The 15427-nt window shown below is 37.2% G+C and overlaps 1 protein-coding gene across 2 annotated transcripts in view; it reads right to left on the bottom strand.

Annotated features, from left to right (window-relative positions):
* Positions 1 to 15427, bottom strand: part of BBS9 (Bardet-Biedl syndrome 9) — a 68282-nt gene that overhangs the window by 32985 nt on the left and 19870 nt on the right. For both annotated transcript variants that reach the window (XM_081746254.1, XM_081746253.1), the window contains exons 5-9: positions 14670 to 14800; positions 12520 to 12700; positions 5858 to 6088; positions 2885 to 3124; positions 829 to 1118 (exon numbers count right to left, since the gene is read on the bottom strand). In XM_081746254.1, the coding sequence (XP_081602380.1) occupies positions 829 to 1118; positions 2885 to 3124; positions 5858 to 6088; positions 12520 to 12700; positions 14670 to 14800 (1073 nt within the window). The remainder of the gene's footprint in view (positions 1 to 828; positions 1119 to 2884; positions 3125 to 5857; positions 6089 to 12519; positions 12701 to 14669; positions 14801 to 15427) is intronic.

Raw genomic sequence — 15427 nt, forward strand, 5'->3', positions numbered from 1 at the left:
CCCTGTATATACCGTGTTTTGAGCATGGGCGGATTAAAGAGTTTTCTGCTGAGAGAGCGGACCTTCCAGGGGTTTGGCATACCCCATAGTCGAGTGTGGGGACGTGGAGTTTTTCCGTAGGAAACTGTTAATATAAAAATTTGATTTTTGAGCATTTTCGTGTATAATTCTTTGTAATACAACATAATGGAATATTTTTAAAAACATTTTTCAGAAAGTTGTTGGTAGGGGATCGAGGTCTCTTCATGTAACCCCCCCCCCCCATAACTACAGAGAAGCTCTTTAATGATTTTGAGTCATTATGTAAATAGAAATACAATCTTTTAGGCAACATACTCTCACTGTATTCCAGTATTTAGATAGCCGGTATGACGAGTCAAAATCGTAATAAAACATACCGCCTCTGCTTTTTTTCCACTTCGAACACCGTTGGGTAACGTAATGGTTAATGTATCGGCACGGCATGCCGAATATCTCGGGTTCAATTCCCGGTCCAGTGATCAACATTTTCACTTTTTTGTATATCGTTGAATTCGCATCTACAGAGGATTTGGTGTGTAAAAAACACGGTTGTTACCTCGTTTCATTAACATAAGTGCTTTGTTTACTTCGAATAACCACTAGTATCTTTTCATTTTCCACAATGTTTCCACCTTTTAACCTTTTTTAAAGCTCGAATTAGCTGAGGATGAGGGCCGTGTCCCTCAAAACAGCTACTGTTTTATGATTTTTCGCAGTGAGTAAGAAGCATTATTATTTACTTGCTACTGCCACTATTATTATCACTTCTTGCAATCTATACTACTCAAGTATTAAAGGAATACAAACCTGTAATTTTCGAGATTTTTGTCTCCTAATAAAATGCGCTTCAATCTCCGAAAATAGCTCTTGCAAGGGAAGAGAAGAGGAGTAAAAACAAGCGAAATCATTGACTTCTGCCTTCTTAAATCGCTGGTACAGCCGTGTAATCAGTTCATTGGTTAACAACCACAAGGCTGATAAATTGTCCGATTGCAGTCGATACCTCTGTGAAGTGCGGGAAGACAATACGGTGACCGAAGCACCGCCGTAGTACTGAAATCCAGCTGCGTTCGACATCGCACCATCCAATACGAACTCTGAAAACAATGGAGTACCAGAAATTATTTGAGTCACGATATATCATGAATTATTATTCATTGCAAAATTAGTCTACACCACAAAGTGAAACCTCTGTCATTCACGAATAGAGCAAGGATTTTAAGTGATAAAGTTCTAATTAACTCTACTCAAGTGTTTAATAGAATGCTGTGTGTGGTACAATCAAAGGATCACATTGCACATTGTCTTGCCTATGAGCTTGCTCCACTTCCCCTGTTCCTCTTTGAAAACAGATTGAAGCGAAAAAAAAAAGTATTGTTTCATTGTCAGAAAGTTATTTCGTTGCTGCGGAACAAATAGTGGAACAAGATGTGACAGTGGCTGATGGAGGCCACTTGCTTCCTAAAGTTCTGTGGCCTGTAGGAGTATCATACAGGGAATTGTGTGACATTTACCTGTCATATGTTCCTACACATACAAAGCTCCTGTTATAGTTACGATTGATAGATATGACACCCTTATTATACAAAGAACGAAGAACATAGATGGAAAAGTGTGCGTGCCACATCAATAGAAACAATGTTTGAAGAAAGCAAGAAATTTACTTCAAATAAGACAAAAATTTCTTCCGAACAAGAAGAATAAATTCCGTTACGTGATCACCTCAATAAAGGTGAGATAACAGTGAAGCAGGCCACCTCTGATGTAGATCATCTCATTGTGACTACAGTGATTCAGATGTACTTAAGTAACAACGCTGTAATAGTAAAAGCCGAAGACACTGACACACTCATCCTTCTACTCACAGTTTGTATATTTTAAAACCTGGAAAAGGTGATGGAGCGGACAAAGTATATGATACCCAGAGGTTACAAAACATCTCGGATATATGTTTCAATGGAGCGGACAAAGTATATGATACCCAGAGGTTACAAAACATCTCGGATATATGTTTCATGTCAGATACCCACGCAACGCCAATTTCTGAATAATTTTGGGGGCCTTCGGGTATATATGTTTCGTTGTCAAATACCCAGTAACTTTAGGGCCTTCGAATATATGTATTTCATTGTCAGATACTCAAGCAACGCTGATTTCTGAGTAATTTTGTTGGCTTCAGGAATATATGTTTCGTTATCAGATACCCAAACAACACCGATTTCTGAATAACTTTGGGAACCTTCAGGTATACTCGTATGTGTTTCGTTGTCAGATACCCTATAACTTCAGGGCCTTCGAGCATTTTTGTTTCGTTATCAGATACTCAAGCAACGCTGATTTCTGAATAACTTTGGGGACCTTCGAGTATGTGTGTTTCGTTGTCAGATACCCAAGCAATGCTGATTTCTGAATAACTTTGGGAAACTTTGAGTATATGTGTTTCGTTCTCAGATATCCAAGCAACGCCGATTTCTAAATAATTTTGGGAACCTTGGGGTATATGTGTTTCGTTGTGAAATACCCAAGCAAAAATATCAAGATTCACGCGTCCAAGCAAACTCTGGGATGGAGAGGGTTGCTCGACTCCCCTTGGATCGGCGCTAATGATGAAAACTATCTTGAACTCCAAAATCTAAACAACTGAAAAACGTAAAAATAGACGAAGCATCGTCCTATCACACCTAGAAAAAAGTGTTACACGAAAGAGTTAAACTCTAATGATATTGTAGAATGTTAAAATTCAATCTCTGGCTACTTTAACAAGCAAACAAACAAACTAACTCATCAAATAAATAAATAAATAAATAAATAAATAAATAAAATAAAATAAAATAAAATAAAATAATGTTAAATCATGAATTACCTGGAAATAGTTCCGTAAGACTAACTGCTGGTTTATTGGTACCAAGCGTAACTTTGAAGTCGGCATCTTTCGTTGGAGGACATGGTCGGCTAACCAAGCGAAGAGGAAGAGATACGGAATTCTGAAGCACTCGAGGAATACCAGAATTAGTTACATACACAGTTACTACTTTCATTTCGGTCGAGGGAACTACGTATGAATCCTCTAAGTAGACGAACACAAAAAGATGAATTGTATCACCTGAAAGAAACAGTAATTATATGCATTCATGTAACACTGGATTTGACATTTTAATAATAATAATATTTACCATTCGACAAATACTCGAAAAGAAATGGGAATACAATATCCCGGTACATCAATTATTTATTGATTTTAGAAAGGCCTACGACTCGGTTAGGTGGGAAACATTGTATGACATTCTTACAGAATTTTGAATACCAAAAAAACTAATTAGATTAATTAAGATATGTTTAAAAGAATCCCAAAGTAGAGTCAGGATAGGAAAATGTTTGTCCACGAGCTTTCACATTGGGAATGGCCTGAAACAAGGAGATGCGTTGTCGCCATTATTATTCAACTTTGTCTTGGAATACGCTATAAGGAAAATCAAAGACAGCAATCAGGGCCTGGAGTTGAATGGTATTTACCAGGTTATGTCGTATGCTGTAGATGTACATATAATAGGGGATGATAAGAGAACAATAGAAAGAAATGCAGAGCTCTTATTGAACTTGAACTGAAATAATAACTTTAATTACTTTCTTCAAGCGTATTTCTTAGTACATGTCTATTTTTAGAATTGGCTTCGAATATGTATTTATCAAGAAATCAGATATCAGAACAGAAGAAAAAAAAGGTTTGGAATCATGTACAACGATTTTTTTTTTTTCGTTCGATTAAATTCCTTCTAAGTGTCTAACTGCAATCCATTATATAAAAATGAAAAGAATCTTGTTTGTGGTCGCATCATGAGTAAACAGCTAAACCACTTGGAATGAATTTTTGGATGTAGTTATGACGTACTTCGAACTGGGTTTTTAATCATGTTACTTTAATTACAATGAGTATTCTAAGAAGCGGGTGCGGAGGATCAAGATCTATACGAAAAATTGATATTTCACGATCTTGTCAAGTTAGGAAGACAGAAATTGATATATAAAATCCTCATCAAAAATGCATAAGCACATGTTCCAGCGTTTTTGAAAATTTTCATTTTAAGGAAAAGGGGAATCTTGAGTTATGTCAATTAGTTGTGCAAGGTATTGTCAGTGAATAATCAGATAAGGTGTTGGCAACTTGTGAGGACAAAAGAAGAGTGTTACTATGTAGCATAAATAATGGTTAATGGTGGGAATGGAGCCACAAGTGACTGAAGTTATTTGCACGAGGCGCATCCAGAAAGTAAGTTTCCCACGAGTTCCATAGCTAGGAAACCATATGTTGCGTGAAGCGACCGCGTGTACGTGAGAGAGTAAGGTCCTAACATGGCGCATGCGCCAGCAGAACTTCCCTAATTCTCTCAGTAGCGTCGTGGCAGTGATTGAAGATTGGCGTTCCTATTCCAGCTCCCGCCGCGTGTGAAGTGCAAGCAGTGATAAAGTTTTTGAATGCACAGGACATAGCACCGATTGAAATCCATCGTCAGCTGTATCGTTGCAAAAATGTCAATGCTGATCCTGTGCGCCTTGCTCTGTGCTTTAGGGTCAGTTGCTTCAACACAAAACTTCTTGATCAACAGGCACTCCGTGGCAGTGGTGTGCAATGAGGAACGGAAAATCTGCACGAACTGCTTGCTCATGCCGTTAGGCCCATGGACCTGGCACAGCTAACGATGGATTTCGATTGGTGCTATGCCCTGTGCATTCAAAAACTTTATCACTGCTAGCACTTCACACGCGACGGGAGCTGGAATAGGAACGTCCATTTTCAACCACTGCCACGTCGCTACTAAGAGCACTAGGGAAGTTCCGCTAGTGCATGTGCCATGCTAGGACCTTACTCTCTCACGTACACGTAATCGCTTAGCGCAAAATACTGTTTCCTAGCTATGGGACGCGTGGGAAACTTACTTTCTGGATGCGCCTCGTAAATTGGTTATGAGTCTTTAGTCGTTGGAGCTGTTTATATGCTGTATTGGAGCTATAAGTGGCTGTTGATATTTCAGATTCAAGAGCCAAGAATGGCAAATGATATTTTAATGGCTTACGATAAAGCCAAGGATGACAGGTTGTTGCTTCTGATCTATGATACTATTGAACAATATAATGAACAATCCGGTTAATTAAATGTCTAAGTTGAAACATGAGTTGAGATGGAGAGTCTCCATAATTTCTTGCGTCATTGAAAGCGATGTTACCTGTTGTTTGTGATCGTATTACGGAGAGACGGTTGAACAGTTTAAAATAATTTTGGAACATATTAAGTACCTTCCTTGAGCTATATTCTTTTATTATGTTACTTTGATTAAAGGGCGCATTCTAATAGAAGTAGAGAGGGTTCAAAATTTCAGCCAAAATTACAGTATCTTATGAACCCGTCAAGTTAAGAAAGATAAAACTCGGTATATACACGTTTCATTACAAATGAGGAGACACTTTATTTCCTGTTTTCGAAAATTTCTGTTTTAAGAGAAGAAAGAGGGCATGTCCTATAATTTCTTTCTTCACATTTAAATCAACGTTCCTTGTTATTTATGATCGCGTCAAGGGAAAATGTCTGAACAGTTTGAAATGAGTTTTTCAACACAATTAGTATTTACCTCAAGATTTTATCATGTAACTTTTCTGAAGGAGCACTAACAGCAGTCAAATCGTGAAACTACCGAATTTTTCTTATGAATTTGGTGGAGTATGAGATACATGGTACAATTATCGCATGTTACAAAGACCTTTTAATTGTAAAATATATTGTAAGAAAGAAAATTGGCAATTGGAAATGAAAGAAAAAAAAAATCATTTATTTCATACTTACATAAACTACTCACGCTCTGCGTAACCCTATTTACAACAAGCGGCTTCTCCACCAACGCCGAGACTTGTACTTTAGTAAGAGGAGTACTAGCCATTAATGTAATCACGCACTGTACCATGGGAATTCCTTCGGGATCAATAACATGGTGCTTGAAGGTACATGATTCTATATGAGGGTTAATTTTTACAGACACCAAAAGCTCTCTTTCAGCATTATTAGCCAACGATAAACCTGTAAAGAAAAAGAAAGTGTTCGTAATATACACAGTCTTATAATAAAGTAAAAAAATATCTGTTTACAGGAGTTATAATGGTTCAATCTTTATGTGCATTCTAGATTTTGGCTGAGATCTTGACTCCTCCTCCCCAGTGTTCGAAGTGGAAAGAAAGCAGAGGCGGCATGTTTTATTAAGATTTTGACTCGACATATCGCCTATCTAAATGTTGAAATACAGTGACGGTATGTTGCCTAAAAGATTGTATTTCTATTTACATAATGACTGAAAACCACTGGAGAGCTTCTCTTTAAGTATGGAGGAGACATGGAGACACTTTGATCCCTCACCAACAACTTTCTGAAACATTTTTTTCAAATCCCCTTATGTTGTGTTATAGAGAATCATACACGAAAATGCTAAGAAATTGAGCTTTTATATTAACAATTTCCTGTGGGAAAACTCCCAGACCCCACTCGAATGAGGGGTATTCCAAACACCCGGAAGATCCGCCCTTACAGTTGACAACCCGTAAATCTGCCCATGCTCAAAACACGACGTTTATATGTTTTAAGACAAGAAGACATGCGCATACATACGAAAGAAACAACTGAATATGGCACATCAAAATATAAACTAGATGAACTTCTTTGAAGACACCTCATTTTAAAAACAAAAGGTAGGAAAAGAGATAGCAAAAATGTCGGTGTTATCAAACTAGAAATTATTTTTACATAAGAAATAAAATGTTTTTACGTGCAAAGCTATTCGTCAATTTCTGTGTATAAAAATGGATTTATTAAAGATATTTAGCATCTACTCTTCAATGACGGTATGTCTTGATCACCGAAAAGCTAGAGGCAGTATGCCTTCATCACTGAAAAACCAGAGGCGGTATGGCATAACACCGCATACCGTTTCACTTCGATCACTGCTTCTCCCCCTTCCGATGTGAAAATTTCATATTCGTTGTCTTACTACATACCCTATGCAAACATTATATATATATATATAGTGTCTCAATTAATGTACACACCCTTTAACACAAAAGAAATAAAGCTGATAGGTATAAATTTTTTTGTGGTTTTGTGTACCTTAAGGACATAAATGTTTTTCTGACAACGACGATGGACGAGAGACCACTCCACTTTTATCTTGATATAAAGAATTTTTTCGATCGCATGTTCCTAGAGATGGATATAGAACGAAGATTTATTTATTTATACATATTTTTAGGCATCTACGGCCTTAAGCCCGTCTCGTATGAGGGATGATGTCCTTCAACGACTACACTATTCGGGTCTGGTACTTGTATGTTGCGTACAATCTCGGCATTTGCCTGGTGTAAATGAGAAAAACTCAGGAAAAACCTCACTCCCAAGATGGCAAGCCTGAAAAACCTGTTATACCTTTTCTGAGTTATACCCACTATTCGGGTCATTTTCGATTGAATGACCCCATCGCGAATAGAACCCAGGACCGTTCGCACAATAGGCGACCGCGTTCGCGACTACATTACGCTGAGCCATTGGATAGAACAAAAAGAAAGTAGTGCGGAGCACCCATCTTATGATCTCAGGATTTAATCCCGTCTCCAGATTTCTTTCTTTGGAAAACTGTGAAGAACACAGTATTGACCTGGAAATATTCCTGAATTTTAAAAGTCTTCAAAAGATTATCTATATTTAGAATTTAGAATTCAGATTTCTAGGCTTTCGGCATCTATGGCCATTTAGCCCGTCACGGAGAAATGACGTCCCACGGCGAGCATACTATTCGGGAAAAGGAAAAAAGGATGGGGAAAGGAAGTGACCTGGGACCTCTAAGTTAGGTACCACCCCGCCATTTGCCTGGTATGAATAAGGAAATCTCAGTGAAATCTCATAAAAATATAGAAACTGACGTTTATATTAAATTTTCAGATTAAATACAAGTAACGCTTCCAGTATAATACAGGGAAAGTCAAAATGATGGACCCTATTTCAGAAATTTATTCTGCAAAATCTAATACACGTATGTTATTGTGAGACATATGCTAAGAAAGGTCAACTGTCCAAGTTCTTTTCAAACATTTCACAAGCGTTTTTATTGAGCACCTCGCGTAACACGACATACATCAAGCCGATTTATGATAATCACGCGCACAGAAACATCTCTGTTCTCCTGTCAATGTCATTTTCCTTAAGAGTCTTCATCCCGGCGAAATTAAAATACCGCTAATTTTACATTAATTATGTGATATCTTCAAATAGATAAAAGAAAATCGAAATGTGGAACAATAGCGCCCTAGACAATATCATTTTACATGAGAAACCGTTATCACGACTCACTTATCTGTTTTCGATTTCGAGCCATTTTGAAAATCGGAATTTATTTTCGCGTTTCTAAACAGCTGAACACATAAAGCCACTAGGTGACTTGTGATAACGGTACCTCACGTAAAATAATATTGTCTAGGGCGCTCTTGTTCCATATTTCAATTATCTTTTATCTATTTGAAGATATCACATAATTACTGTAAAATTAGAGGTATTTTAATTTCGCTGGGATGAAGACTCTCAACTGCTCACTGCTGACTCGTAGCGGTAGAAAGTGGTAATACTGCGTGGAAATTAAACTTTGAAAGTTAACCCTTTGAAGCGCATGTCTCACAATATGTTTATTATATGTTACAGAATAAATTTCTAAAATGGGGTCCAACATTTTGACTTACCTTGTATTAGGGTTGATATGTTTAAGACAAAATGTATAAAACAAATGTTGAAAACTAGGGCTGTTGTTTTGTTCAGTTTGTTTTAAACATTTTTTTGAGGGTGTTTGAACGTGTTGAAAACAATTAAAACATCAAATTGTAGAAGCTAATTTAATTTTCTAACAAACACAACCCATCCTCAGCAGGATTTGTGCATGGAGTAAATTACAAGCAGAGTTATATTCTTATTATAATAGCAATTACTGAACGAAATTCTGCACAACAATCTGCGTATAACCAAACTAACAGAAATTCAAGTGAAATGTTTGAACATTTCTTAAATTCCAAGAATAACGAAGGTTAAGCACACTATACACTACTCTAAAATCCAAATTCACAAATTCAAAACTTGACTATTTTATTGTCACTATCATTTTCATAGTAATGAACAGTTCTCATATCATAAGCTATAAGAAATACTTTGACAAATACAACTCAAAGAAAAGAGCAGTGACTAGCGTACAAAACAGTTTTCAAGATTCATCTCTATCTGCAACATGGATAACTAATAATGATTAGTGTCTACGGGATAAAAGCACAATTAACATTTGGATGCCCGCCAGGAGTTTTTAACAAAATCGCAGACTCTCATGTTAGGGGCTCTGGTGATACCCTAATTATCACAGTCATAATTCATACACTATTGGAAATCTTGCAGAGCACAGATTTCAACGAGATAACATTCATGTAATTCCCGCCATATTCGTAGAAGAAGAAGAAGAAACAAAAATAAAAAAAAATATTAAAAATTGACTTTGTGGGGCCCCGGCAACCCTTGCAGTTATCCTACGCTGACAAAATGATGCTAATATGTAGGCCAGACACTTGTGACAATAATACAAAAAATGGTGGCTATTGCTACAATACAAAGCGAGATAAAAATTCATAACGAAATTTCTATGAAAACGCCCTATATATATCAGTTTTGAAGGGCTGTTGCAAACCTTCGCGTTGGTGGCACTGGTGACCCCCTTAATTATCACAGAGTCATGATTCATACACCGTTGAAACGCTTATAGAGCATAGATTCCAACGAGGTAACACTGGAATCGTGCAATTCCCGCCATATTCATAGAAGAAGGAACACAAAAAATCATTAAAAATATTTAAAAAAAAAAAAAAATACTTTGCGGGGCCTTGGTAACCCTTATAATCACCCTACGCTGACAAGTGTAAGCCAGACACTTGTGACAATCATATAAAAAAAATGGTAGCCATTGATGTAATACAAAGAATAATGAATTCGTTTTATGTAGGAAATATTCTCAAAAAGATGTAATGTGCAGAAAAAAAATCGTTGCATGTGACATTCTCTCCCCTCCCCCATCATAGTACACATTCATATGCGTATATGCAAATCATTTTTGCTTCACACATCATGTATACGAACAAGAATTATGCTTCTAGACCAATTCAGTGAAAGATATCTTGTCTTATATGGAACTTTCCTGAAAATAAATGTCAATTAGCCAAATTTGCCCCCCGCCTCCTCTATAAGCAACAAGTACATATACAAGTTATTATCATGGAGGGGACTACTTCATTATTTCACATACCAATTTAATGAGTGTTTCACAGAGGGAGGAGGAGTGGTCCCCAAAACCTGATGAAAAAATAAGAAAACAAACCTCACCCTCTTCCCTCGGCCGTGGTACCCCTTCCACATACATAAAATGCATACTAGGAAAAGCTTCATCGCTCGGGAATACATTGGTACCATAATATCTTTCTAGCTTAATTAGAGGCTGAGCTATTGATGTTTGTTGTAAAAATTAATGTAATTTAAGTATATAAAAAACCTCCAAAAATTAGCCAAATTTGCCCTCTCCCTACTCCCGCACATAAGCAAGAAATACCAATACAGGATATTATTATGTAATGGCCTACTTCATTGTTTCACATACCAATTTTTATGAGTGTACCCATAAGGGTGGGAATGGCCCTCCAAAAATCCGTTGAAAAAAATAAATAACACGACTTTTACCCTCCTCCCACCCCCGCTTTGGTACTCCCACATGCACAAAATGCACACCGGCGAGAAGCTGCATCCTTCGGAAATAAATTGGTACCAAAATCCTACCAATCCTACCTTAATTAGGGGCTGAGCTATTGAGGTTTACAGCCCCGACGCAGCAGTTGCGTCAATGTTCGTTTAAGATTAAGAATGCAGAGAACCAACAGAACGTAACACAGGGAAACTAAATTACACATTCCGTGAACGGAGATCAGGAAACTCCCGATTTCGTTTTCCGGAATTGAATATTTGGACGTATCTGAATTAGGGAAGTTCCCGAAGCTTTGTCTAGCGGTTAGATGGCAAGCAACATCTGATAAAAAAACGTATTATATATATATATATGTCTATTTAGGTTACTGTTTTAAACAAAATAAACATTTTAAACGTGCTTTTTTGTGTGTTTAAAACAAAAAAACGTTATTTAAAAAAAAAAAAAACTTGTTTTCAACCCTACCTTGTATAAAATATTCTAAAGAATAATAGAATGTATTTTTAATGTATCTGGAAACAACTTCAAATTACACGAAACAGAAGTACAAGGCCAGTCTCCAAAGTACGCGAACTTCTTTGCTTTCAGTAAAACTACATTGCGCAGGTTAATCACATTGCGTCGTAAGGATCCACTATGCATTTAGCATGGATAGCGTTACTTTCACTTACGTCTTTTATTATAGAAGAATGGTTATGTTAGATATTGTTCTGTGGTCGCAGCGCGGGTCTAAGAGGATGAAGACGTGGGTGTACGAGTGACGACCTGAAAATGAAGGCACAATCGACTCAGTGGAACCACCTAAGCAAGTCAAAGACCCGAAAAGACTCGGCAGATGCGCAGCAAAATCAAAGTAATGTTGATTGTCGTGACAATGTTGACGGTACGTATTCTTCGAGTGTCGTGTCAATGTGATTGTGTTCTTCGATTGTCGTGGCAAAGTTGACTGTGTCCTTCGATTGTCGTGGCAATGTTGATTGTGTTCTTCGATTGTCGTGGCAATGTTGATTGTGTTCTTTGGTTGTCATGGCAATTGTGCTTGTGTCCATCGACTGTTGTGGCAATATGCATCATGAGTACATACAGAAAAGATGTACAGGTACAAAGTACTTCTCTTTAGACATTTTTCGCGTTGTCTACGTGACAATCTTTACCAAAAAATGGCCAGGCCCGAGGAACTCAAAGACCGAGCAACTACACCAGGATAAGGTCCCCAATCATGCAGCTGACTGCCTTATTCGGAACAGCACAACACTGATGGTTCGTTAAGCTCCCTACTCGACTCATATATCTCCATGGGAGTTTTGATTGTTCCCGAAAGTCAAGAGACATCTGAAAAGAAGGTACTTTCACACCTAAGAGAGCATTTAGCGCAACGAAGCGCTCCATGATAGGTTCCAAGTCTGTTGCAAGCAGTGGAAAAAACACTGAACTCGGTGTGTGGAAGCAGGAGAGAGTTAGGACAACAAATACAGTAGGTGAATGTATTTTTTCAGGGACCATAGTCAGATACTTTTCAGACAGGCTTTGCATCTTCATATGAAAATGGGTGGAAGTATCCTTTCGAACTTCTAAGACTAAGATCTGCACATTCTTTAAAAAAATTTCGTACCAAAAATAAAATGAAAATATTACAAAAGCTATTTATTCTACGCACAACAATAAACAGTCAAAGACAAGCAGAACTTACTGTCAGCTTTGGTTTGAGCTTTGATAACTTTCTGCAAATGAATTAGCTCCTTTTCAGCTTCCTGATAGTCGATTTCCCGTGATTCCAGAGGAGGAGCTACAAATAATGATGGATCTGTGCCCAAGAAGCTACACTGCAAATCTCCTGTCTCAGAAAGACTTACAATGATCCCGCCTAATCCCTACAAGAAAACAAAACTTAATTACTTACAGAATGTAAAAAACGCAACACAACATACTTATAAAAGGAAGTCCAGTACTTGAAATGTAACAACACACTAAAATTGTAGACAGAAAATACATTTCCATATATTTGTATGATCTTCCATATATTTGATAAATAGGGTATATCTTTTGACCCTGTATATTCTGGCCAAATTTAATGGCAACCCACTAAGTAGTTCCTGAGATTTTATGTTTCCCGAATGGACAGACCAACATGGTAAATATATAAACGAGGTTTAACTGTAAACTCAACAAATAAAAAATAACTTAACCTCGTAGATGCATACATATCTACAAACACGGAACATCATATTCAAAGACTGAACTCATAAAAACTGATATCGAAACATAATACACAGTGTTCTCAAGTCATAAATTCGGTTACTTCAATAGTTTTTTTCGGATGATGCAATTTCCTTCAAATCTTCTAGGATTACTTTACTTTAAGATGAGTTATAGGCAACTAACTGATGTATTTGGCAATGCTGATTTTTTTTATTTGATTATGTTTTTTAGCGTCCATTTCAGCAGCGGAGCTATATGAGACGTGGACCTACAGCTTAACGTGGGATCCGAACAACATGAGCTGCCACCAGGAATTGAACTCAGGGTTTCCACACCAAAGATGCGTACGCTAACTGCTTAACCACCAGGAGCTCCCAAAAGAATTCTGAATACGGAAGTGTTCAAATACGTCTATAATTCAAGAGAAAAAATGTTTTACCGACAAACGCAGTACAGAAGTTTAAATATTTCACGAAAGTTTTGTATAATTTGAATGAAAATTATATCGTTGAATCTTACTTTCTAATTTGTTCTACTTGGCTCTATTTGTTAGCTCATGTAGCTCGTTTTTCCAGATGATGGATAGTGTTTTCTACGTATCATAAAAATATCTACAAACACGGAACATCATATTCAAAGACTGAACTCATAAAAACTGATATCGAAACATAATACACAGTGTTCTCAAGTCATAAATTCGGTTACTTCAATAGTTTTTTTCGGATGATGCAATTTCCTTCAAATCTTCTAGGATTACTTTACTTTAAGATGAGTTATAGGCAACTAACTGATGTTTAATCGTCGACAGAAGATTCCAGTGATGATGGAAATAATTTAAACACAAAGTTTTCAACAGGATAAAGAGATTAGTACTTTATTTTGATAATATATATATATATATATATATATATATATATATATATATATATATATATATATATACTTTGATTCTCCTCGTAAATGAATATATATATATTTACGAGGGACGTCCAAAAGTTATCTACCTACCTACCTAGGCAGGAAGGAATGCAGACAGACTTATTTAGTCATTACTGTTTTTCGATGCACTCTCCATGGAGGTCTATGCACCATCGCCACTTCGGGGTTAGCGAAGAAATCCCAGAGAGAAAAATATTCTTTGTCATGGTCTGCAAAGCACTGGGAAAGTTTTTTAAATCATGATATTGTCCGCAGAAGGCTGCATGCGAAACTTCTTCGAAGGCGGGAAATCGTGGTGTTTCCAGTGCATGGACTCCTGCTTGCTCTCATGATCCCAATTGTAGATCCAGGTTTCGTCCCCAACGTCCCAAAATCCATTGTTCGCGGCGTAACACAAACACTCTGCTCAACGGCTACTGCGTTGCTCCGACTGACTCAAACTGCGCAGCGGGGTTCTCCATAGAGGCCTTGGTGTGCGTGTCTCAGGAGTCACTATGCTCCGCCCCTTCCTTTCTGTCTTGGTAGTTAACTTATCGGACGTCCCTCGTACATGACTTATAGTTTTTTTTCCCCATTTGGCAATTCGTATTTCGTAATTTAGAAGAAAGACATATTTAACTTCCAATGTTGGAACTCTGAGAGAAGCGCTAAAGCTACAAATTCAATAGAACTAGAGAGAAACTAGAGAATATGTTGTTTTACCTGAAATGTCCCTCGCCGAATTGCAACAGGAACAGATAAAAGTTGGGCAGACCACCGAAGCGTAGTATATTCATACACTAACAGTGTATTCGTATCACTCGCTATTAAAGTCATAAGGCGGCCCTGTGGAGCTAGAAAAAAATAGCATATATATATAAAAAAAAGGAGTTAAACTGACAGATATAATAAATTCAGTATACTTAACAAATTTTAAAAGCAAATATATGTTCAATGGCCTGATGTTTATCTTTCGCCTAATCGTAGAATTGTTTCTTGGTTTCGTTATTTACAAGAAAACAGCTTTATCCTCCGACTCGGTGAAGTCTTACCTATCGAAACTTATTTCCTAGTTAAAGAGTATTTTGTGCGAAAAGAATTGAAGCGTTAAGTGTTTGGGCTTCCTTGTTTGTTAAGATGTTATGTGCCTGTCCTGCAACATCAGCAAATGATGGCAATTTTATTTTTAAACTTAAGAATATTTTACAATTATCCTAAATATATCTCCCTTGACTCTTTATTTTTTTATTATTTTTTAAATTTCTTTTAAGGATTTAGATTTCTGGGCTTTCGGCATCTAAGGCCATTTAGCCCGTCACGTTTGAGGGATGACGTCCCTCGGCAAGCACACTATCCAGGAAAAGGAAAGGAAGAAAGGATTGCGGAAGGGAGGAAGCGGTCTGGGACCTATAAGTTTGCCTGGTGTGAATGAGGAAAACCCAGGAAACCTTATTCAGAATGGCTGGTCTGAAAAAGCGTTT

Source organism: Thermobia domestica, chromosome 18, assembly GCF_964235325.1.
Source record: "Thermobia domestica chromosome 18, izTheDome1.hap1.1, whole genome shotgun sequence".
Taxonomy (NCBI): Eukaryota; Metazoa; Arthropoda; class Insecta; order Zygentoma; family Lepismatidae; genus Thermobia; species Thermobia domestica.